At 44.8% G+C, this 24,696-nt stretch overlaps 1 protein-coding gene and 1 pseudogene across 7 annotated transcripts in view; one reads left to right on the top strand and one right to left on the bottom strand.

Annotated features, from left to right (window-relative positions):
• The first annotated feature begins 1,940 nt into the window (after positions 1 to 1,940).
• PACC1 (proton activated chloride channel 1) overlaps positions 1,941 to 24,696 on the top strand; it is a 45,730-nt gene continuing 22,974 nt past the window's right edge. For 3 of the 7 annotated variants that reach the window (XM_045787859.2, XM_045787857.2, XM_045787858.2), the window contains exons 1-2: positions 1,941 to 2,113; positions 5,940 to 6,036. In XM_045787859.2, the coding sequence (XP_045643815.1) occupies positions 2,078 to 2,113; positions 5,940 to 6,036 (133 nt within the window). In that variant the 5' untranslated portion in view covers positions 1,941 to 2,077. Of the gene's footprint in view, positions 2,114 to 2,444; positions 2,532 to 2,709; positions 2,883 to 5,939; positions 6,037 to 19,748; positions 21,953 to 24,696 lie in introns of those variants that run through there. The other 4 variants (XM_087858007.1, XM_087858001.1, XM_087858009.1 and 1 more) reach the window with 4 other exon arrangements.
• Positions 15,454 to 15,750, bottom strand: LOC123785835 (small ribosomal subunit protein eS27-like pseudogene; annotated as a pseudogene).

The raw sequence follows: 24,696 nt of genomic DNA, 5'->3' as shown, positions 1-24,696 counted from the left end.
AATAATGTAACGTTGTGTTACAACTATACTAAAAAGAAAAAAAAAGCTCACCAAAAAAAGAGGAGGATGGGGAAATGGACGTCTGATTTGACAACTCTGAGGTCATTTGTGACCTTGACAAGCATATTTCAGTGGAGTGGAGAGAATGAAAGCCTGATTCGTGTGTGCTCATGGGAGAATGGGAGGAGAGGACTTGGGAACAGCTAGTACAGAAAATTCTATTTATGTGCTCATGGTGTCTCCATTCTAGAATGGAAGAGCCGGAAGGGCAAGGACCTGGGAGTATCCCATTTGTTTCTGTATCCCAGGGCTCAGTGCTATATTTGTTAAAACCATGTTAAATATTGTACTAGTATCTCCTTCAAATGTGGGTTGCTGTAATTTTCCAGGTTGGTCAAAGCAGCAAAGAGTAGAGAGGAACAATAGGGCTGGACTTGATTTTTCTGATTCCTTCCAGCTCTAAAATTCTATGATTGTGTGACCTGTTCTTTCAACCGGCCTTGCATTAATACAGCTAGGTATCTCTTGAGTTGTTTGTTGTCATTTGTATTTGCAAGCAACTGTTAAATGGTTGGAGTAAGTGTTCCATTCACAAACTGAACGTTGTGGAGTACTTACGATATGTTAGGTGCTATGTATACAGTTCCATTAAAGATGCAAAACCAGGGAACCCAGGATGGGGGAGGGTGGTCAGAAGAGGCGGGGGGGGGGGGCACTCTCTACTAATACTCTGGAGGTCCAGGGGGCTTTGATGTGGTTGGTGCTACTGTGGTTGCTGCTGAAGAGGAAGAGGCCCCGAGTGGCCTGCGTGCAGGGGGTTGCAGAGCTGCAGCTGCCCAGGACACAGAGCAGCATTCACCAAAGCATAAGTGACCTCTGTTTGCCTCACCACGAATCAGCCCAAGGTGGCCGCACAGAACAGCAGTTCAGACAGTGGGAGGAGGGGAAGATGCGGTCCTCAGATCTATCCTGCTACAAGGCAAACACCATATCCTCCACTGCATTCAGGACAGGAGACTTCTGCTGCAGGAGACAGCGCTTTTGGGGTTTGCTGCAGGATCTGTTTAGGCTCTCAGTAAGGCCCTGTGAGCAGGGCAGGGTTTAGGCATAGAGAGGAGGGCTCAGAGTATTACAAGACTGGCAGGAGGGGCACCTGGGTGGCTCAGTGGGTTAAGCACCTGCCTTTGCTCGGGTCAGGATCCTGGGGTCCTGGGATTGAGCCCAGCATTGGGCTCCTTGCTTGAGGGAAGCCTGCTTCTCCCTCTGCCCCTCTTCCCTGCTTGTGCTCTCTCTCTCTGCCTCAAATAAATAAAATCTTAAAAAAAAAAAAAGAAAAGACCTGCGGGAGAGGGGCAGAGCCAGGACAAGAAGGTAGAGGTCCTCACTCCAACTGTCTGCCCTAGGAATAATGGAAAGTTCTTGGATTCTGTAGTCTGTTCCTGGATTAAATAACCTTCATTTCAAAACAACACTTCATTACTGCCCTGCCCAAATCCTTTCTGAAACAAGGTACCTCAGTTTCCTTATCTGTAAAACAGGAAGCAAACTGTCCGGCTCACAGGGTTCCTTGCAGGATCAAGGGCATAATACGAGTGAAAGTGCTTTGGAATATACAAAGTGCTCTGCAGACATTTATTAATGGTTATAAACCACTAGGCTGCCTCTTGCAGTTATAGATTAGGCTCTCCCACTCATCTGACCTGACCTCTTTATTCCACTTTCCACTCATTTTCTCCGTCCTTCCTCCTCCAACAAACAGAGGAAGTGAGAGATGAAGAGAGCACGTGCGTCTAACGCCTGGCTAAACGTGGCTCTGAGTAGCGCACGGGCTTTGAGGCTCCAGGGTTGCCGAGCTGCGCCTCTAGCACCGAACTACATTTCCCAGCAACCCTTACGCGGCTCCAGCGGAAGCGACGCGCACGCGCCGAGTGCCGCCCCGCCTGGTCTCGGGGCCGCACCTCCGAACCGGTTTCGCCTCGCAGAGCCGGCAGCTTTAGGTGCTGCGGCCGCGGTTCTCGCTCCGCCGCGGCTCCCGGGCCGTAGCGGTCTCAGGTGTGCCTTAGCTCGGGCCAGTGCCATGATCCGTCAGGAGCTCTCCACATCCTACCAGGAGGTACAAGGCAGTGGGGGGCGGAAGCAAAGTTTCCCGTGGGGCGCAGGAGCGGGGTCCCGGGGTCTGGGCGGGTGGGGTGCGGGGGGGCGTCCCGGCGGGTCGAGTGCGCTTTCCGAGGAGTGCGGCGGGGGAGGGATCCCCGCGTGCAGAGGAGCGGCGGAGTAGGAAGGAAGCGGGACGCCGAGGGTCCTCCGGATGCCTTCGGCGCGGGATGGAGCCGGGGCCCCGGAGCCGCGACCCGTAACCAGCAGGTGAATGATTAAAGTGGCGTCGGACCCAGGCAGCAGCGCCTCGGCCGGCCTTGACCTCGGCTGTTCTTTGCAGCAAGTGGAGGCGCCGGCGCCCTCCTCCCGGCTGGAACGGATGTGCGGGAGGCATTAGCCCCTCTGCAAGCCCAAGGCCTCGCGGACCCTTGCAGGTGTAAATGACAGGGATAATTGTGTCTTGTTTGGGGACCCGCCTAACTTTGAAAAGGTGCTTTCACCACCTAGGTGCTTCTCGCTGTGCCCGGTTTTTCTTAACAGTCTCACCTCCTCCTACACTTTAACTATCAGTTTCCAGCTCTTTGTCTCTTTTTTGTTTGTCCTGAGCTGCAGGCTGCGGTTCCAGCTTTCCCTGAGACCTCCCGACTCCCTGGAACTAGTGAACTGCCCTCCTCCTCCTCTCAGGTCCTACACCCTGGTCATCTCTGGTGATCACCCTCCCCTGTGCCCCGCATGGTGGTCCCCTCACTTGCAAATTCAGTGAGTTCCACATCTTCAGTCCTCAGGTTTGTGTCCCAGTGTCTGCTCTGGTCAACTGACTGAGATGCTGTGTTACTACCTCTCCCTTTGGTGTCTCCCATGCTCTACAGATTCGATTTGAGGCCCTGCCTTGATCCCTCAGCATCCCTTTTTACAAACACCTGATGCTGCCCTTGATCTGCCCAGAACAGTCCAACCTTCTTAGCAGCTTTCCAAGCTCTGCACAGCTCAGGGCCATATTTTCAGTTATCTTCTCACGCATCTACATTCAAACCACACTGGAAACTCAGTGTTTACAAATGTGCAACTGCTTTCCTGTCCCTTTTCTGCTTTCTCACGCCGTTTCTTTTTCTTTAACTCTCTCTCAAACTTCATTGGTTAAAATTCCACCATCCCCCCCCCCCATTATTCAGGGAGGGATCTTAAGTCCCATGTGCTCCATAGAGACTGACTTCCCAGATCAGTCTAGCATTCTTCCTGTCCTTCTCATATGTACTTCCTGCTGTCTTGATCAATATTGACCACTATTGATGTCCATTCCTCCCTTTGTAAATGATACTGTGTGGGTAAAGCAGATGGCTTAGCCCTACAGTGGAAGGGGAAGCCGAGTTGAAAGTAGATGAGATTTGCCCAAGGCTTCCTATTTTTTAGTATAAGACCTGGTCTGGAACCTGACTTTGGGACAAATTTCTATATTTTTCCTACCATCTCCTTTATCCAAAAGGAGCCAGATGAATTTTAACCAGTGCTATGGGTTCTGTGGCCCCTAGATTCTATACCCTAGACTGTGAGGGAATGCTGAGGAATGAGTTGTGTCTTTCCTCTGAAAGTTTTCAGGTTTATAGGGAGTAGGGCATAGTGGATAAATAACTGTTTTGAAGTCAGAAAGCCGGTGTTCCTGTCCTGGTTCTGCTTCTGGTCGTTTGTCAAGTCACTTCTCTGAGCCTCGGGTTTCTTCATTTGCAAACGAGGGTAGTGATAGGCCTTATCTCATATACCAATGAGCTGGCATATGGAGAGTGCTTAGCTCAGTGCTTGGCAGGGAGTGATCCCTCAGTGAGTGATGGCTCTTGTTAATAGGACGCGGGCGGCTCCTGCTTCTAGGGAGCTTTGGGGTCCTGGTTTGTAGGACCACGTCGCTCAGCATCCATACATAACCTACGGTGTTGCCTTTCCCAGCAGGGCTCCTGAAATGCTTATTAAAATATAGGCAGTTATCCTGCTTGAAGGGGCAAGGCCAAAGGTGGAGTCACTTTCTATTTGGGGGTACCCCAAGATGGAAGACACTGGAAGGACCCTTCCCCTTACCTTCTTCAGTGGCTTGTTATGAAGACCCTGTCTCTTGTTTAGAAGAAGGAGGCCTCCCAGAGAGTGGCCTACATCTGTCTTGCCTGGATCGTTCTGAGAGTGGACCTAGCTCTGAGTGAAGTTTCTTTGCTGAAGGGAGATTTTGGGTTTGGGAATGGGGCAGGCAAGGAGTGGGCTCATTATGGCTGCAGGTAGTCAGGAAGGGAACTGGGTTAGGCCAAACGTGGGTAAGGCTTGGGTCAGAGAACTCTGGGTCTTCCCAGAACTAACATCCTTCTTTCTCTTTGGCCAACAAGAGCGCTTGGGGTCTCTTGCTCTGTGCTTCCATGACCCATATCTCCTGGTGTCTTTTCTAGCCTCCCAGCCCTCTCCCACGTGTTGGTTTTCTTGTGAGCTTGGAGGATTTTAAACTGGAGGTTTTACCTGATTCTAAGGGGGAGGATTGGAGGCATAGAAAGGAAGATGGAGGCGCTTGGCTGGCTCAGTTGGTAGATCATGTGACTCTTGATATCGGGGTTGTAAGTTCAAGCTCCGTGTTGGGTGTAGAGGTCACTTAAAACTAAAATTAAAAAAGAGAGAGATGGAAGATTAGTAGATACATGAGAGTTTTATTTTAACCCAGGTCTCTTGGAGATTAATTTTTAGTGGAAATGTTTTGAAACCTTAAGTGTTAACACCGTGAACCTAAGAAAATACTTAGGGAAGGGAGGAAGGTAGCTTTCCTCCTAATTCAGTGATAGGCCCTCTAAATTCTGGTCTTGATCTCTCTTGCCCTCTTCCTCCTCAATGCTATGAGAATTGTTGGTTATCATTGTATCCTTTTTGCCCCCTACCCTTCTCAGTGGCATTGCCCCCATTTGCCAGGTGAGAACACTGATGAGGGGAGGTTGAAGTTGCTTGCTACCAGGCTGTTATTTAGCATCTGTCTCTGGGATGGACTGCACTCCCCATTTTGTTCTGCCTGAGTCGGTGGACGTGAGCCAGAGGCCTGGAGAGCTCCGACACCAATTTCACCATTTCCTCCTGCCTCTCAGCAGACTCTTAGCCGAGTTTCCTCCTCGTCTGGGAAGCCATTAAAATCATAGGTTTTGGAACTAGACCAACTTGGATTTGTCTTCTGGCTCCATGACCATGGAAAGTGTTGTGGTTGAATTGTGTCCCTCCAAAAAGATGTGTGGGGAATGCTAACCCCTGGCACCTCAGAAAGTGGCCTTATTTGGAAATAGGGTCATTGCAGATGTAATTAGTTACGATGAGGTCTTCCTGGAGTAGGGCGGGCCCTGATCCAATATGGTGTCCTCATAAGAAGATGACCACGTGGCGACACAGAGACACACAGACTCCATGTGAAGATGAGGGTGGACGTTGGAGACGAGATGCATCTACAGGCCAAGGCACACTGAGGCTTGCCCGCCATTGACAGAAGCTAGGAGACGGCCATGGGAAAGATTCTTCCTCACAGCCCTCAGAAGGAACCAGCCCTGCCAACGCCTTGATTGCAGCTTTCTGGTTTCCGGGGCTGTGAGGGAATAAACTGCTGTTGTTTTGAGCCGCACAGTCTGTGGTGCTTTGTTACGGCAGCCCTGGGAAACCAGTATACAGGAATTACAGGACTTTTCGGAGCTTCAGTGTCCCCATCTGTAGAACTGGTGTAACACACCCTACGGCATGTGATTGTGTGTGTGACCATTGCGAGGCAGTTTCTGCTTTCTCATTCTAGTCCCGACTAGCAGGGCTGGTGGAGCTCACGGTTCGCCTTCTGTCCCCCCCTTCAGCTGAGTGAGGAGTTGGATCAGGTGGTTGAGAACTCAGAGCGGGCGGACGAGCAGGAAAAGGAGACAGACGGAGTCCAAGGTCCAGGAGTCTTACCAGGTAAGTGGGTTCAGTGCTGGGGCGGAAGGGCTGGCAAATGGCGCCCTGCCGTTGCTGCAGCTGGAGGCCCCAGCCCGGGCGCCCTGCCAGCGGGGTACCTGCGGAAGAGGAGGAGCCCCCCTGCCCTGCGCCCCGGTGTCAGGTCTCAAGTATTGCCCTAGTTTTAAAGCGATACATATTTAACCAGCCTGGGGACCGAGGATGTGTCCAGGCCGGTAGCTGCTCTTTTCTGTTCGCTGGTCTGAGCCAGTTCCTGAGGCCAGGCCGCTGGATACAATGGATCTCCGCTCTTCTGTTTGTTTTTCCCCCCAGGAGGCAGTTAGCAGTTGAGCCTCTTAATATCTGAGTCACTTCCCAGGGCCTTCTAGGAGAATATCTAATAGGCCTCACCTCCTGGACGTCAGGCCTCCCCAGGATCGTCACCCAGCTGGGCAAGCAGGGTCCCATCAGTCAGGCGGCATCTTAGGGAATTTTACGGTCTTCCTCCTGGATACCCTCTGCTCCCTTAGGTGGTGTCATGTGTAACACTTTACTTCCCAGACCGCTTGCTCCTTCCAGCCGCCTTCGCAGTCCCCTTCCAGCTCTTGGGGGTTAAATGTTTGTCAGGGGCCCCTTGTCTCTCTGGCGGGCAGTCTCACCCAGGCCAACCTCCATGCTTCCGTCACTGCTCACAGTGACACCACGTTTACACTCCTAGCCCAGAGGTTACCTATAAACTCCAGACTTACATATCCTGTATATCCAAACGCCCATTGATAGCTCTGCTTGGATGTCCCAAAGGTACCCTAACCCCAAAACTGACTTCATGATCTCCCCCCTCCCAGTGTGGCCCTCTTCCGGTGTTTCCTGTTTTGAGGAATGGAACCCACCATCCATCCAGTTGAACCAGAGAGTCATTTTCTTCCCCTTCCTTCCCTTCTTCCCCTTTTTCTCTGCAGTTCAACCACGCTGGCCTTTGATTTAGGCCTCACTCCTTTCCACCTTCAGGCCTTTTTGTTTTAGTCCTCTGCCTGGAATTGTCTTCCCTCTGGCATCTAGTTAATGGTGATTGTTCTTTAGCTCTCAGCTCACCCACTGTTTTCTCCGAGGCCTGTCTGACCTCCTGGCTAGATCGCTTCCGCCCTCCTTGTGGCCTGCGCACCTCCCCGTTGTAGCCATCCCTGATGGAGCGGTATATCTGTGTGCCTAGCATTTGATGAACGTCGGTGCTGCTAGCCTGTCAGCCCCACGAAGGTAGACACCGGTCCGTTGCGCTCATCACCTTGGCCCTGGCCATGCAAGAAAGATTTCTTGAATGAATGAATGACTGAATGGAGCCTCAGCCTGACTCCCAGTTTCTTGGGTGGTTTGAAGGAGGTGGGATTCTCCTCCTCTTGATCCTTGCATTTATAGGGGAGAGGAATGAGATAGGATCTTCTGTGATTGTGTCTAATTCTTAGAGAAGACTCTAGAAGGAAGGAGGCTGGAAGAGTAGCTGTTTATTGACTGCTTCCTCGGGGCCAAGCTCTGTCCTCCCCATCGCCCCATTTAATTTTCATAGCTTTCACCTCCTGGGAGGTGGTCATTCTGATTTTGATGGATGAGGGCCCAAGGCCCAGGGGAGTTAAGGAAAGTATGGAAAGATCCAGCTCTGACCTCAGACTCTTTCTACTGCACCAGTGCCTTTTAAGAAGTATTGTAAGCGTCCTTTTATTAAAGCCTCTTGGCGTACGAGGTGGTAGCAGGGCTTCCTCCGCTCTGACTCTCAGCACTGCCTCTGAAGCCCTTAGGCCCTAGGGAGAGAACAGTACATCCGTGTTTATTTGCATTAGCTTTGTATGTTAGTTTCTATTGTTTCTATAACAAATTACCACAAACTTAGTGGCTTAAAACAACACAGATTTATTATCTTACAGCTGGGGAGGGGGGCAGAAGTCCAAAATGGGTCTTACTAGGCTAAAATTAAGGTTTCAGCAGGACTGAATTCCTTTCTGGAAGCTTTAAGGGAAAATCCATTTCGGTCCCTTTTCGAGCTTCTAGGGGCTGCTCACATTTCTTGGCTCATGGCCCTTTTTCCATCTTCAGAGCCGCCCGTGGCTGGTTGAGTCTTTCTCATATCTTATCGTTCTGACACTGACTCCTGCCGCCTCTTCCATGTTTAAAGAACCCTGTGATTGCATTGGGCTCACCTAGGTAATCAAGGAAAATCTCCTTGTTTTAAGGTTAGGTGAGTGGCAGCTTGAACTCCACCTGCTGCCTCAGTTTCTCTTTGCCGTGTAACTAGACCTATTGATAGTTCCAAGAATGAGGACCTGGACATCTTTGGTGGGTGGTTACTCTGCCAGCAGCACACCCTGCACTCTGCTCTCTAGCCCCCAGTCAGAAGAGGATGGATGGAGACAGCCAGACGAAGAGGAGAGAGGCCAGACTTGGAAAGATGAAGTGTTCTTTTGTGTTTCCCTCTTATAGATAAGTGCCAGGCAAACTAGGAAGTGGCCATGGTGACCTTTGGCCTTAGCTTGTCTTTTGCCTCAGATGCCTGAGGCCTTAAAGCCTGAGGGCAGTCCGAGCAGGAAGCCAGACCTCAGGCAGAGCAAATTTTGGGAAGTTTCAGGGCCTGGCAAGGGCCTCCCCTGCTTTCAGGGGACCCTTCTGGGTGCCTGTCCTTTGTAGACCATAGCAGATCCAGACTCAGAAGTCTCAGTAGTGAGCTGGTCCGAATCTGATGACCTGGTAGACCGCTCTCAGGGCTCATTTCCTGCCTTCGAGTCCTCTAACAATAATACAAGTAATGGTAATGATGACTTGGCCTGCCTAGGGCTTTGCCTATCTACTTACACAGAGTCCTCACGACCACTCTGGGGGGTGGGGGGGGGTGGGGGGGGAGGGGTGGGGGGGTGATGGTTAGTCCTGAGGCACAGAGAGGTTTAGTGATATGCTCAGAGCTTATGAGTGGCAGGGCTGGGATTTGAACCCAGGGCTGCCTCCTGGGGTGTTCTGACTCTGGCTCAGTTTCTAGATGAGACGCTTTCTTTCTCCCAAATCTTCCCTTTCCTCCACGGGAGTCACTCATGGACTCCTTCACCTGTTACGCCATGTGCTAAAACCACGAAGAGGGCAAATGAGGCAGGGCCTGCCTTCAGGAACTTAAGGCATGAAGAGAGAGAAGGCAGGTTACCCAAAGAAGAACTTACCCGTCCTTCTCCAGAGCTGGCCCTGAACCACCTAACGAGGGCCTCTTCTCCCCGTTAGGTGCTTTCCCAGCATTCAGTACTTTCCTTTGTAGAATTTAGCACAATTGAAAGGGCACACTTAGTGAATATAATTTTTTTTTTTTTTTAAGATTTACTTATTTATTTTAGAGAGAGAGCACAAGCCAGGGGTGGGGCAGAGAGAGAGGGGGAGAGAGAATCCTCAAGCTGACTCCTTGCTGAGCGCAGAGCCCAACGCAGGGCCTGATCTCACCACCCTGAGATCACGAACTGAGCCAGTATCAAGAGTCAGACGCTTAACCGACTGAACTCCCTAGGCACCCCTTGAATATGATTCTTTAATTAGTCATTACTAACCCCTTGGGTCTGCCCCTGAGTTCTGTGAGGCGCTCTCAGAACTTTGTCTTTTAGCAGGGCACCTGGTCCACCATGGGTGCTCAGTATTTGTATTTGTACCTTAAGAGGAGGACGTCAGGGTTTGGAACAGGAACGTAGGTCATCTGAGCAATTGGAACGAATGAATGAGCATCAAGGAAATGGTAGAGATAGGTGCTTCAGAAATGAACAGGAGGGGGCTTGTTAGTGAAGGAAGTGGGATTAACCTGAGGAAGGGTGCTTTCTCTGCGCAGGCCTAGTACATGAAAGCAGCCAATAAATGGCTACTGTCATCATTAGGCGGAAAAGAAGGGACTGGCCAGAGAGAGGGATGGCACGCCAACCATGTCGAGGTCGGGATAAAATGAACGTGTCGGAAACTGGGTAGCACAGTGTGGTTGGAGTGGAGGGTTGGCGGGAGAAGTGTAGAAGCCAATGAGGTGGAAGGACAGATTGGTTCAGATTAGGGAGGGCTTTGAGTGGCAGCATTTAGCCTTTAGGGAGCAGAGATTGGAGCAGAGCAGTAAGGGGTAAAACGGACGTTCTAGGAGAGAGCAGCATGCGGGGTCAGAGGCTGGCGTGGTAGGCTGCTCCGATGAGGGGGAGTGGGAGAAGGAAGAATCAAAGACGACTCTGAGGTTTGAAGCCGGGTGAGTGGGAGGACGTAGACATACAGTCCGGACGGGTGGGCAGCTCGAGGAAAAGGTGCTCGTGTGCTGCAGACACAGGAGGCTTCAGTGGGTGCGCTGTGTCTGAGCTGGCAGGGCCCAGAGGAGGGAGAGGTGAGGACTGGCGGCGTGAATGTGGGAGCCTTGAAGAAAGCCTGGGACCGCATGTAGAGGGAGCTGTGGAGACTGAGCCCCGAGGAATGGCCACGTTTGGGGGCCAAAGGGAGAGCTGGAGCCCTATGGGGGGCCTGGAGAGCCTGAAGTGTGGCCTGGAGCCTGACGGGGGGCCCAGAGGTGGGAGCCGCGGGACAGGAGGCCGGTACTAGGATCCTGAGTCTGCCGACTCTGGGCAACACAGGTTCAAGTTAAGCACCCAAACAGTCAGGATTATATTCCCAGTTTTGCTCTCTGAGATAATGCCAATCCATAATCTGAAAGCCTCAATCTGTTTGTTTCCTCTCCTTCAAGGGAATCACAACCACTTATTCTCTTCAAAGGGAGAAATGAGACCAGACATGCCAACTGAATAAGCAGTTTACTATATCACAGTTGAAAAAAAATTGAGGAAGACACTTGGCTAATTAGTCGTTACAGTCAGTTCTCCATGGAGACAACTGTATATTAATAGAATTGACAAAGGTCAGCAACCAAAGGAAAAAAATACATTGGATCTCCTCAAAATGAAAAACTTGTGCATTGAAAGACACTACCAAGAAAGTGAAAAGACAGCCCACAGGATGAGAGAAATTTTCAAATCGTATGTCTGATAAGGGACCTGTATTTAGAATATATAAAGAACTTTTATGATCCAATAATAAAAGGGACACCCAAGTAAAAAATGGGCAGAGAATCTGAATATGTTTCTCCAGCACAGATGACTGAGAAGCACGTGGAAAAATTTGTCATCAGGGAAATGTGAATCTGAACCACGGGGAGATGTGTATCATTGTGTAGTCTTCACACCTGTAAGGATGGCTACAATCAATCAGATGGACAAGTTTTGGTGAGGATGTAGAGAACTTAGGACCCCCGTGGATTGTTGGTGGAAATGTAGAATGGTGAATTTTTTTAAATGGTGAGATGTAACGGTGTCTTGTTTGAGAATTGGAGTGTTGTGGCGTGTGCTACTGTGGAAAACAGTCTGGCAGTTCCTAAAAGTTTAAATACAGAGTTACCATGTGACCCAGCAATTCCACTTCTGGGTATATACCCAAGGGAAATGAAAACTCATGTCCACACAAAAACTTGGACATGAATGTTCCTAGCAGCATTATTTGTAATAGCCAACAAGTGGAAGCAACCCAAAGGTCCATCAAGTGATGAATGGGTAAATAAAATGGAGTATTCACACAATGGAATATCACTTGGCAATAGTAAGGAATGAAGAACTGATACATGCTACATCATGGATAAATTTCGAAGGTATACGTTAGAGAGGTCAGACACAAAAGGTCACGTGTCAGTTCCATTGAATTGTCCAGAATAGGCATCTCCATTGAAACAGGAAGCAGGTTATTGGTTGCCAGGGAGTAGGAGGAATAGAGGAGTGACTCCTGATGGGTAGGGAGTTTCTTTTTGGGTAATGAAAATGTTCTGCTAATTACGCAGTGGTGATGGTTGCACACCTTGTGACTATACTAAACACTAAATATATTCATTTTAAAGGAGTAAGTTTTATGGTATGTAAATCATACCTCAAAAACCCCACAAAAACAGCAAACCCACCACATCACTGAAAACGAAAAAAAAAAAGTAGAGACTGTTCATTCCTTCTTTGCATTCAGAATGCATTTTGGCCCCGTGCTGTTTGCAAGGTAGAGTTTTGCAGGCTTTCAGTGGACAGCCAGTTCCCCCTTCCTGGGAATAAATGTCCCACTGTGGTTTCAGAAGTTGAATTACTCATCACACATCCCCTTACATTCTGGGGCAAGTCTGGGTTTTGGAAGCAGTGCTGTCATGGGTTTTGTAAAACTCATAGATTACCTTTCCCAAGAACATCTTGTGCATTATTTTTGGCTGTCTACTGTCATGAGTCTGCATTCATACAAGGGGTGGTACTTTTACAACACACTCACCCAGCTTGCCCCAGAAAAGCCAGGGTTTGGTTTTCCTGACCGCAGAGTTCATAGGACATTTTATCAAATGTCCAGCACCGTTTTGTTTTTTTTTTAACGGTGAGATGGAATGATGTCTTGTTTCAGAATTGGAGTGCCACGGCGTGTGTGGATGATAGTTTTACAGTTTGTATTCAGCTTACATGCCGATCTGTGGATCAAGGAAAGGCCGGTAGAGAAGCGCACCTTGACTTCTTTGCGTGAAACAGGAGACTCTTGGACAGTGCTCCCCACGGGAGTAACTCGTCCATGTAGCTCTACTGAAGAAGTCCAAGTGACGCAAATTGTCATGTGACCTTTTTGTGCCTTAAGTTCCTTTTTTGAGAATTTAGATGTATGGGGAGATTCATCTCTTTCCCTAACCAAGGGCATCATGAAAGTGGAACATTTCAAATCATGTTTTGTGGCTTCTGATTGAGTGAAAACCTGCCCACATGTGCCCGTTACCATTCCTCTTCGTTGCATGGGTTAGCGGGATGAAATCTGCAGTTGACCTGAAAACGTGCCGAGCTTGTACTTGTCATGAAGTCCTATTATTTCAATCACATCTTCTTTTGTCCTTGTTTAGTGACTGGAACTAAGTATTAATGTTCGCTGTTGTGGAGTGGAAGAACACTGATTAGGAGTCGGGACCTCAGGGCTCTCATTCTGTGCCAGTTATAGGCCCTGGGACCTGGATCACTGCACAAAGAGTGGATTTGAACCAGATGGCCCTTTAGGTCCCTGCCAACTCTTAAAAATTCTATTCAGATGTTATACAGCAAGTCAGTTACTTCAGGTTTGTGATTTTTTTCAAGCCTCGTTCGGATGTGGAAAGCTGGTCCCTGTTGCCACTGGAATTAGGAGCAGCTCGTGACAAGGAATGTTCTTTCTTTAACCTGACATGTTTTGAAGTGAACCTGTGGGGGGCACCTGGCTGGCTCAGTCGGTAGACCATGTGGCTCTTGATCTTGGGGTCATGAGTTCAAGCCCCATTTCAGGTGTGGAGGTTACTTAAAAAGAAAAAGAGTCTTGAAGTGAGCCTGTGGTCCCACATGGGCCGCAGGAGGCGGGAGTGCCTTCCAGACAGAAGAGCTGTGGGTGGGTCCTGTGACCCTGCTGCCCAGCTACATGGGACAGAGCAGGGATCAGCACCTGAGCTAAGGGGAGCCACCTACAGGCTGGGTATGAAGGACAGCAGGGTCCTGAGATGTGTGTGACAAGGTGCCCTATACCGGATACTCGCTGGGAGGCGGACTTTGCCGGTACGGTGGAACACAGTCCTAGAAAAACGTGGAGAACAGGCAGGAAGCAGAGCCACCTAGGAGCAGAAATCAGCATGGTCCCTAATAACAGTAAGAAGCAGTAAAAGTCGAAGCATAGACAAAGCTGAAAGAGACCTGCTTTAATTCCTCTTGGAGAACCAGAGCTGCCACCTTCCACGGTGGCTTGTGCTCGGCTGCCCCAGGGGCTTCCTTCGGGCTGCCTGGCTCCTCACTTCTCTTTGTGGCTGTCAAAGCCCATTGCCCCCAGTGCCCTGTTCTTTACTGCCTGCAGGAACCTCATAGACACTTCTGGGAACTTGCACTTAAATGTAATGTAAAAACTTTCTAAAATATTTGGCCACGAAGAGCAAGACACACCAGTTGCTTTAGAGTTTCACATGCCTGGAACGCACTCTCTTCTCCTACAGATGGAAGGAAGCTAGTTAGCACTGCTAGACTTCGGTCCTCTATTATTTGGGCCATTCAGTCATCTAACAGGCATGGAAGCATTACATGGCTATACGTGAAAGATACCGTACGCTGCCTCTCCTCCATTTAGTTTTTGGCACTTTTTTCCTAGTTTATCATTAGTAAGAGGCGGTAGTGTGGTGGTCTTCATTTTTGCTATCTTATCAGTGAACGCTTTGTTGTTTGAGGGGTAGAGGGTACATTCCATTTCTCTAGTAACATTAATGCATTAAGCAGGCACTCCGTAATGCATTTTGCAACATTCTGTCATTCCTTTTAGACATACTATAAAATTGAAATGATTATTTCCTTTTCACATGAAGAAAGTGAGGCTTAGGAGCACTAAGTAACTTGTCCTGGGTCTCGGAGTCGTCAGTAGCAGAGCTGGAGCCCAAATCTCTTTTGCTAAAGCTCGTGCTCTTAACCACTTGGCTGGATATCGGGACTTTCAGTTCAGAAAATAAATGAATAATGAACACCACATTATTTCTTCATCAGAATCTTCCTGGTGCTTTGGGCACGGGGCTATGTGACCTCCACAGAGCCTTTGCTGAACCCTGTCGTCCTCCCCACACTTCACCCCAAGCAAAGGAAGTCTCACAGATTACATCCTCCTGTCCTTCTGAATTCTGTGGTACTTTTAGCACAGACCATCAGTCCTCCTCTCTCAGTATCTCCCTGAAGCACCTAGCACAAGTCTTGCACACAGAGTTGGTGTTCGTTGCATGTTTGTAGAAGTATAGAATGAATGACTTACTTTTCTCTAACCTAAGACCCTTTGATGGTTCTGTACTGATTGTGCTTTTGTGCCCTTTTTTTTTTTTAAAGATTTTATTTATTTATTAGAGAGAGATCACAGAGGCAGAGGGAGAGGGAGAAGCAGACTTGCAGCTGAGCAAAGAGCCTGATGTGGGGCTCGATTTCAGGACCCTGAGATCATGACCTGAGCCGGAGGCAGATGCTTAACCAACTGAGCCACCGAGGCGTCCCCCTGTGCTTTAAGAATAAAAGAATATGAAGTAATTATGAGCAAATACTCTCATATCTTTGGATTTAAAGTCCATTTTTTTTTTAGGGAGTGTATTGTTAGGTCTTGTTTTTAATCCAGCCTGACAGTCTCTGCCTTCTAATTGAAATGTTTAGTCCATTTACATTTTTTAAGTTGTAGTTGACATAGTTCTAGACTAATATATTAGTTCCAGGTGTACAACATGGTGATTCAACAATCGTATATATTACACAGTACTCACCACAAAAATTGCCATTCGTCACCATACAAATTTACTACAAAATTATTGACTATATTCTTTATGCTGTACTTTTCATCCCCAGAACTTTATAAATGGAAGTTTGTATCTTTTTTTTTTTTTTAATGTGTTTATAGCTTTCCATTCATTTTGATTCAGGTTGCTTTTAGTGCTGCTTCTGTCTGAAGGAGCATCCTTCTGGAAGCTTTGCCTTTCTTCCTTATAGGTTGGCAAAGGACAGCCAACACACAAAACTGCTGTGTTTGTGCATGGCTACGGACAGTGGTGATTTTATAGCCTCCTGGGCATTTCACATCTATGAAGTAGGAATTCGAGCTCTGCACCAGGCACTGCTGCTTATGCGTCCTCTTCTCTCCTTCCAGGGATGGGTCCTCTGCAAGGGACATGTTCTTGTGGGCAGGTTGTCACTGCCAGGAAGGCCTGAAGTTTGAATCTCTTAGTTCCTTTTTTGTTCTCTTTTGTCCTTTTTAATTCTGTTTTGCTTATCACCCCCCACCCCTGGCAGCCTCCAGCTTGTTCTTTGTATTTATGAGTCTGTTTCTGTTTGTTTTGTTTTTTAGATCCTGCATATAAGTGAATCATATAGTATTTGTCTTTTTCTGTCTGACTTAGTTTCACTTCGCATAAGACCCTCTGGGTCCATCCATGTTGTTGTGAATGGCAAGATCTCATTCTTTTTATATGGCTGAGTAATATTCCACATCTTCTTTGTCCATTCATCTGTTGCTGGGCCCTTGGGTTGTTCTCATATCTTGGCTATTGTAAATAGTGCTGCAGTAGACCTAGGAGTGCATATATCTTTTTGAATTAGTGTTTTTGTTTTCTTTGGGTAAATACCCAGCAGTGGAGTGGTAGTTCTATTTTTAATTTTTTGAGGAACCTCTATACTGTTTTCCATAGTGACTGCACTAACTTACTTTCCCACCAACAGTGCCTGAGGGTTCCTTTTTCTCCACATCCTTGCCAACACTTATTTCTTGTGTTTTTGGTGCTAGCCATTCTGACTGATGTGAGGGGATATCTCATTGTGGTTTTGATTTGCAGTTCCCTGATGGTTAGTGATGTTGAGCATCTTTTCATGTGTCTCTTGGCCATCTGGATGTCTTCTTTGGAAAATTGTCTATTCAGATCCTCTGCCATTTTTTTAATCTGATTTTTTGGGGGGTGTTACATGAGTTGAATGAGTTCTTTATATATTTTGGATATTAATCCTTTGTTGGATTTATCATTTGCAAATGTTTAGTAGATTGCCTTTTCATTTTGTTGATGGTTTCTTTTGCTGTGCAAAAGCTTTTTAGTTTGATGTAATCCCAATAGTTTGTTTTTGCTTTTGTTTCCCTTGCATGAGAAGACAGATCCAGAAGATTACTGAGTATGTTTTCCTTTAGGAGTTTTATAGTTTCTGGTCTTACATTTAGGTCTTTATTCCATTTTGAGTGTACTTTCATGTATGATGTAAGTTGTATGTGTTAGAAAGTGGTCCAGTTTTATTTTTTTGCATGTAGCTGTCCAGTTTTCTCAACACCATTTATTGAAGAGACTGTCTTTTCCCCATTGTATCTTCTTGCCTCCTTTGTTGTTGATTAATCGACCATATGTAAACATGGGTTTATTTCTGCGTTTCCTATTCTGTTCTGTTGACCTACGTGTCTGTTTTGTGCCAGTACCATACTGTTTTGATTACTATAGTTTTATAGTATAGCTTGTGATATCTCCAGCTTTGTTCTTTCTCAAGATTGCTTTGGCTATTCACGGTCTTTTTGGTTCCACACAGATTTTAGTATTATTTGTTCTAGTTCTGTGAAAAATACTATTGGTATTTTGAAAGGGGTTGCATTGGATCTGTAGATTGCTTTGGGTAGTATGGACATCTTAATATTCTTCCAATCCATGAGTGTGATATCTTTTCATTTTTTTGGTGTTATCTTCAGTTTCTTTCAACACTGTCTTATAGTTTTCAGAGTACAAGTCTTTCACTTACTTGGTTAAATTTATTCCTGGGTATTTTATTCTTTTTGATGCAATCATAAATGGGATTGTGTTCTTAATTTTACTTTCTGCTACTTTGTTATTAGTGTATAGAAATGCAACAGATTTCTGTATGTTAACTTTGTATCCTGCAACTTTACTGAATTCATTTATTAGTTCTAATGGTTTTTAGTGGAGTCTTTAGGGTCTCCATATATAGTATCACGTTATCTGCAAATAGTGACAGTTTCACTTCTTACTTACTGATTTGGATGGTTTTTATTTCTTGTGTGATTGCTGCAGCTATGACTTCTAGTTCTGTGTTGAATAAAAATGTCAAGAATGGACATCTTGTCTTGTTCCTGATATTAGAGGAAAAGCTTTCAGTTTTTCACTGTTGAGTATGATATTAGTTGTGGGTTTGTCATATATAGCATTTATTTTGTTGAGGTATGTTTTCTCTGACCCTATTTTGTTGAGAGTTTTTATCATGAATGGATGTTGAATTTTGTCAAATCCTTTTGCTGCATCTATTGGGATGATCATATGGTTTTTATCCTTCATTTTTTTAAATGTGGTGTATCACATTGATTAATTTGCAGATATTGAACCATCCTTGCATAAATCCATCTGGAATAAATCCTGCTTGATCTTGGTCAATGAACTTTTTAATGTATTGTTGAATTTGGTTTGCTAATATTTTGTTGAGTATTTTTGTATCTATATTTATCAGGAATATTTTCTTTTTTTGGTAGCGTCTTTGGTTTTGGTGTCTGGGTATTCTGAACAGAAATCTGTTCAGATTTTTTATTTCTTCCTGATTCAGTATTGGAAGATTGTATATTCCTAGGCATTTATTTCTTCTAGGTCGTCTAGTTTGTTTGTGTATAATATTTTGTAGTCTTTTATAATCCTTTTTATTTCTGTGTTATCAGTTTTAATTTCTCTTTCATTTCTGATTTTATTCTTTGAGTTCTTGCTCTTTTTTTCTTGATGAGTCTGGCTAAAGATTTATCAATTTTCTTTATCCTTTAAAGAACCAGCTCTTGGTTTCATTAATCTTTTCTATTTTTATTTTTTTAGTCTCTATTTTATTTATATCTGCTCTGATTTTATTATTTCCTTCTTTTTACTACCTTTGGGCTTTGTTTGTTCCTCTTTCTGTAGTTTCTTTAGGTGTGGGGTTAGATTGGGATTTTTCTTGTTGAGGTGAGCCTGTATTGCTATAAACTTCTCTCTTAAAACTGCCTTTGCTGCATCCCAAAGATTTTGAACTGTCGTGTTTCCATTTTCATTTGTTTCCAGGTATTTTTCTTTTTTTAATATTCTCTTCAGGGGCGCCTGGGTGGCTCAGTTGTTAAGCATCTGCCTTCGGCCCAGGGCGTGATCCCAGAGTCCTGGAATCGAGCCCCACATCAGGCTTCTCCACTGGGAACCTTCTTCCTCTCCCACTCCCCCTGCTTGTGTTCCCTCTCTCCCTGGCTGCCTCTCTGTCAAATAAATAAATAAAATCTTTTAAAAAAATATTCTCTTCAATTTTTTCATTCACTCATTTGTTGTTTAGTAGCATGTTGTTTAGCCTGTGTTTCTGCTTTTTTCTAGTGTTTCTTTTTTTTCTTTCTTGTAATTGATTTCCAGTTTCATACAGTTGTGGTCAGAAAAGATACATGATATGATTTTAGTCTTAAATTTATTGAGACTTATTTTGTGACTTAATGTGATCTTTTCTGGATAATGTTCTATGTGTGCTTGAAAAGAATGTGTATTCTGTAGATTTTGGATGGAATATTCTGTATATATATGTTAAGTTTATCTGGTCTAATGTGTTGTTTAATGACACTGTTTCCTTATTGATTTTCTGCCTGGATGATCTCTCCGTTGGTGTAAGTGGGGTGTTAAAGTGCCCTACTAGCATTATATTACCATCAGTTTCTCTCTGTATATCCTTTAATATTTGTTTCATGTATTTAAATACTCCATTGTTGGGCATAGATATTTACAGTTATGTCTTCTTGTTGAATTACTTTATCATTATGTAATGCCCTTCTTTGTCTCTTGCTGCAGTCTTTGTTTTAAAGTCTATTTTCTCTGATAGAAGTATTGCTACTCCAGTTTTTGGGTTTGTTTTTGTTTGTTTGTTTTTCTGCCTTCATTTGCATAGTAAATGTTTTTCCCATCCATTCACTTTCAGTCTCTGTGTGTCTTTAGGTCTCAGGTGAGTCTCTTGTAGGCAGCATGTAGATGGGTCTTGTTTCTTTATCCATTCAGTTTTGGTTTTTTTTTAAAGATTTTATTTACTTATTTGACAGAGAGAGAGACAGCCAGCGAGAGAGGGAACACAAGCAGGGGGAGTGGGAGAGGAAGAAGCAGGCTCTTAGCAGAGGAGCCTGATGTGGGGCTCGATCCCATAACGCCAGGATCACGCCCTGAGCCGAAGGCAGACGCTTAACCGCTGTGCCACCCAGGCGCCCCTATCCATTCAGTGTTTTGATTGGAGCATCTAGACTGTTTACATTTAAAGTTTTGATAGCCATTTTGCTTATTGTTTTCTGGTTGTTTTTGTAGTTTTTCTCTGTTCTTCTTCTCTTGGTCTCTTCCCTGGTGATTGATGACTTTCTTTGGTATTATGTTTGGATTCCTTTCTCTTCATTTTTTGTATATCACAGATTTTTAGTTTGTCGTAACCATGAGGTTTATATATAATATCCTAAGTATATAGCAACCTATACTGAGTCGATGGTTAAGTTCAAACACATTCTAAAAGCACTACGTTTTTATTCCCCGTTTTTATGTATATGATTTCATAGTTTACATCTTTCTATTTTGTGAATCTCTTCACTAATGTTTTAGATATAATCGATTTTACTACTTTTGTCTTCTAACCTTTATACTAGCTTTCCAAGTGATTGGTCTACTTTACTATATGGTTACTTTCACCCATGAAATCTCTTCCTTTCAATAATCTTCTAGTGATGTTCTGTTCTGCTTAAATAAGTCCCTTTAATGGCCAGGTTAGTGGTGATGAATTCCTTTAAATTTTGCTTGTCTGGGAGACTTTCTCTCTCCTTCAATTTTGAATAATAACCTTGCTAGGTAGAGTATTCTTGGTAGTAGGTTTTTTTCTTTCAGCACTTTGGCTATATCATGCTGCTGCAATGTTTCTGCTGAAAAATCAGCGGATAGCCTAATGGGGTTTCTCTTGTTATTAACTTTTTGCTTTTCTCTTGCTGCTTTTAAGATTCTCTCTTTGGGGTGCCTGGGTGGCTCAGTTGGTTACGCATCTGCCATTGGATCAGGTCATGATCCCAGGGTCCTGGGATTGAGCCCTGCAAGCAGGGAGCCTGCTTCTGCCTTTCCCCCTCCTCCCTGTTTGTGCTCTCTCTCTCTCTGTGTCAAATAAATAAAATCTTAAAAAAAAAATAAGATTCTCTCTTTATCTTTAATCTTTGACATTTTAATTATTATGTCTTGGTGTGGACTTCATTGAGTTCATCTTGTTTGGGACTCTGTGGATATCTCTTTCTTTCCCCAGGTTAGAGAACTTTTAAGCTGTTATTTCTTCAAATAAGTTTTCTGCCCCTTTTCTCTCTCTTCTTCTGGGACCCCCATAATGCATATATTAATACACTTGAAGTTATCTCAGAGGTGCTCTAACCTATCCTTAATTTTTTTTTCACTTAAGATTTTTAATATTTTCAAAATTAAGATTTTTAATATTATGACAGCTATATCGCCTTTTTTAAATTTTAAATTAAATTAACATATAATGTATTATTAGTTTCAGAGGTAGAGTTCAGTGATTCATCAGTTGTATATAATACCCAGTGCTCATTATGTCACGTGCCCTCCTTAATGTCCCTCACCCAGTTACCCCATCCTCCCCCCTCCCCCCCTCCAGCAACCCTCAGTTTGTTTCCTATGATTAAGAGTCTGATGGTTTGTTTCCCTCTCTGATTTCATCTTGTTTTATTTTTCCCTCCCTTCCCCAATGATCCTGCTTTTTTCTTAAAGTTCACATGAGTGAGATAATATAATTGTCTTTCTCTGATTGACTTATTTCTCTTAGCATAATACCCTCTAGTTCCATCCATGTCATTCCAAATGGCAAGATTTCTTTTTTTTTTTTTTTGGCTGAGTAGTATTTCGTTGTGTGTATGTATGTATGTGTATGTATATACATCTCTGCATACACACACACATACACACACACACATATACACACCATATCTTCTTTATCCATTCATCTGTCAATAACCTATCCTCATTTTTAAAAAGTCTTTTTTCTTTTTGCCATTCAATGGGTACTTTCCATTATCCTTTCTTCCAAATTGCTGATCTGATCTGTGTATCCTAATCTGTTGATGTCTTCTCCTGTATTTTTCATTTCAGTTACTGTATTCTTCAACTCTGGTTGGTTCTTTTATATATATATATATGTATATATATTTTTTTTATATAATGATTTTTATTATGTTAGTCACCATACAGTACATCCCTGGTTTTCGATGTAAGGCTCGATGATTCATTATTTTTTATGTTTTCTATCTCTTTGTTGCATGTCTCACTGAGCTCATCCACTCCTCTCTCAAGTCTCATGAGCATCTTTAGAATTATTATCAGGTAAATTGTTTATCTCTGTTTTGTTTAATTCTTTATCTGAAGATTTGTCTTATTCTTTTGTTTGGAGCATGTTTATATGTCTCCTCATTTTGTTTGACCTTCTGTGCAGGAACTTACCTGCATAGACTGTGTGTGCCTGGCTGTGTGTAGCTTTGGCTGGCTGACTGGAGCTGTAGTGGGTGCCAGCTAGGGGTCCCCGGGTGTTCTCTGCAGGGGGCATCCTGGCAGGGAAAAGTGAAGCTGGCACAGGTGAGGGTGGGATGGGGATCTGGGGTGTGCCATGCTGGGTCAGCTGGTGCTTAAGCAGGCATGGGTTGGGAGGGGCACCTTGCAAATATGGCTGGATGTGTGGGCTGGGGTCCTGAAGCTCACTGAGGCAGTAGGTGGGTTAGAGCATCTAGCCTCTGCTCCCATCTGTGCCACCAAGGTGGATGGGCAACATAAACAGTGGTGCTCACCAGCACCTCTGACCCTGGAGAAAAGTCTAGCAATTTCTCCACCATTTGTCAGATGCTCTAGGGTTAGCGAATGGGTTTCCTTCACCTTTAGTCATTTAAACCTTTTAAACCACAGCTTTTTTTCTGGGCTTCAGGGCAGGTGAATCTGCACGAGGGTCCCTCAGTGCTATCCCCCTCTACTCCAGTCCACAATGGCAGGAGAGGGGTACAGTTGTTACTATGTTCCCATCTCTCGTGCCTGTCTGTGTGTGGTCCTTCTATCTTTTGTTGTGCTGTTGGGTCAGCCATCAGTTCTTCAGGAGGCATTGCTCTATATGTGGGTGTAGAATTGGTGTGACCATGGGAGGACGTGAGTTCAAGGTCTTCCTGTGTTGCCATCTTGGACTGTCCCTAGTCCGTTTACATTTAATGTGATTATTGATATGGCTGGATTTGGTTCTACCATTTTGCTGTTTTCTCTTTGTCTCGTGTGTCTTTTGTTTCTCCATTCTTCTTTCCTGCAAGTTATAAACCTTATGATTCTGGTGTGTAATTTTTGCTTTAGAAGTCTTATGTTTTAAAAATACATAAGCAGCTTTTTATATTTACCCACCTGTTAGCATTTCAGTGATCTTTATTCCTTCCTGTACCTTTGAGAGTGGTCATCTAGCGTCAGTTCCCTTTGGCTTTCAGAATTTCTTTAACGTGCATTGTGGTGCAGTTCTGTTGGCCATGAAGTCTCTCAGCTTTTATGTTTGAAAATATCTTTCTTTCACCTTCATTTTTTGAAATTTAGTTTTGTTGGAATTTAATTCAGGGCTGACAGAATTTTTTTTCTTCCAGCCCTTTAAAGAGGTTCCACTGTCTTTGGGCCTACATTATTTCTGATCCCAGGTTACCTATCATGAGACAGAATATTCTGTACACAATATGTCTTTTTTTGCCCAGCTGCTTTCAAGATTGTTTCTCTTTGCGTTTGCAGTTTGACTGTGACTTGCCTCGGGACTCTTCTTTACTCTGCTTGGCATGGATTGAGCTTCTCAGATCTGCAAATTTGATGGTTTTTTCCTCCAGTTTTGGGAAGTTTGGGCCTTATTTTTTCAAATCCTCTTTGTGACCAATTTTCTCTCTTCAGTTACATGTTGTTAGACTGCTGGATATTGTCCCACAGTTGTCTAGATAGGCTTTATCTAGGTAGGTTCAGTTTTTCCTTCAGTTTTGTTTGTTTTCAAAGTGGTTAATTTTTGTTCATTTAACTTCAGCTGAGCTTTTTTTTTTCCTGCCGTCTTTTGCTATTAAGACAGGTCAGCGAATTTTTCATTTACTTTCCAGGTTTAGAATTCCGTTTGGTTCTTTTTTTTTTTTCCCCTTCAAATTTATTATTTATTTGAGAGAGAGAGCAAGAGAGAGCACGAACAAGGGGAGGGGCAGAGGGAGACAGAGAAGCAGGCTCCCCACTGAGTAGGGAGCCCAACGTGGAGCTCGATCCCAGGACCCCAAGATCATGACCTGAGCTGAAGGAAAATGCTTAACTGTCCGAGCCACCCAGGTGTCTCTGGTTCTTTTTTATAGTTTCTATTTCTGTATTTCCTCTTTGTCTCTTCCTTGTCTATATATTTTCCTTTAGCCCTTCAAGTGTTGTAAAGTTCCTTTCTCCAGATGGGAGCTTCTGATGGCAACATGTGGGCCATCCTGGATTTGCTTTCTATAGACTACTTTTTTTCCTTAAGTATGGGTCATGTTTTCTTGTTTCCTCTCATGTCTAGTGATTTCTGATTCAACCCTAGACACGATAATGGTACATTATGGAGGTTCTGGATTCTGTTACAATCCTCTGAAGGATTTTTGTCTTAGCAGGTAGTTAATGTGATGAGACACGTTCCAAACTCCTGGGTCCCCTCTATTAGCAGCAGCTGTAATCTCCACTCAGTTCTTTTCATTGCCAGCTTTTTCATTGCCAGCTTTTTCATTGCCAGCTGCTGTTTTTTTTTCTTTCTTGGGCCCCCCCCTGGAGTCTCCAGCCAAGAGTTTGATATGTGCATATTTAATAATGCAGATTTGGGGGTTCACCCTCCCCATCCCTTTCAAGGTTCCCTTTGACTTTCTGACTGCTCTGTCAGCCCTGAACTCTGTCCACGGCCCCCGGAACCATGCCCTGTAGAGATGGGTGAGTGCACTCAGGCAAAACATGCAAACTTATAAATCTGATCAGGTGCAGTTTCTCTCCTTCCAGGGTCCACTCTTCTCATTTCTGCCTGCTTTTGATCGTTCTCCAGTGCCTTCATGTAATTTTTAAGTATTTTGTCC

The sequence above is a fragment of the Ursus americanus genome, chromosome 2 (assembly GCF_024610735.1).
Source record: "Ursus americanus isolate L20-20 chromosome 2, mUrsAme1.1.p, whole genome shotgun sequence".
Taxonomy (NCBI): Eukaryota; Metazoa; Chordata; class Mammalia; order Carnivora; family Ursidae; genus Ursus; species Ursus americanus.
Note: the sequence above shows the minus strand (reverse complement) of the source record. Positions and strands in the feature narration are given on the sequence as shown.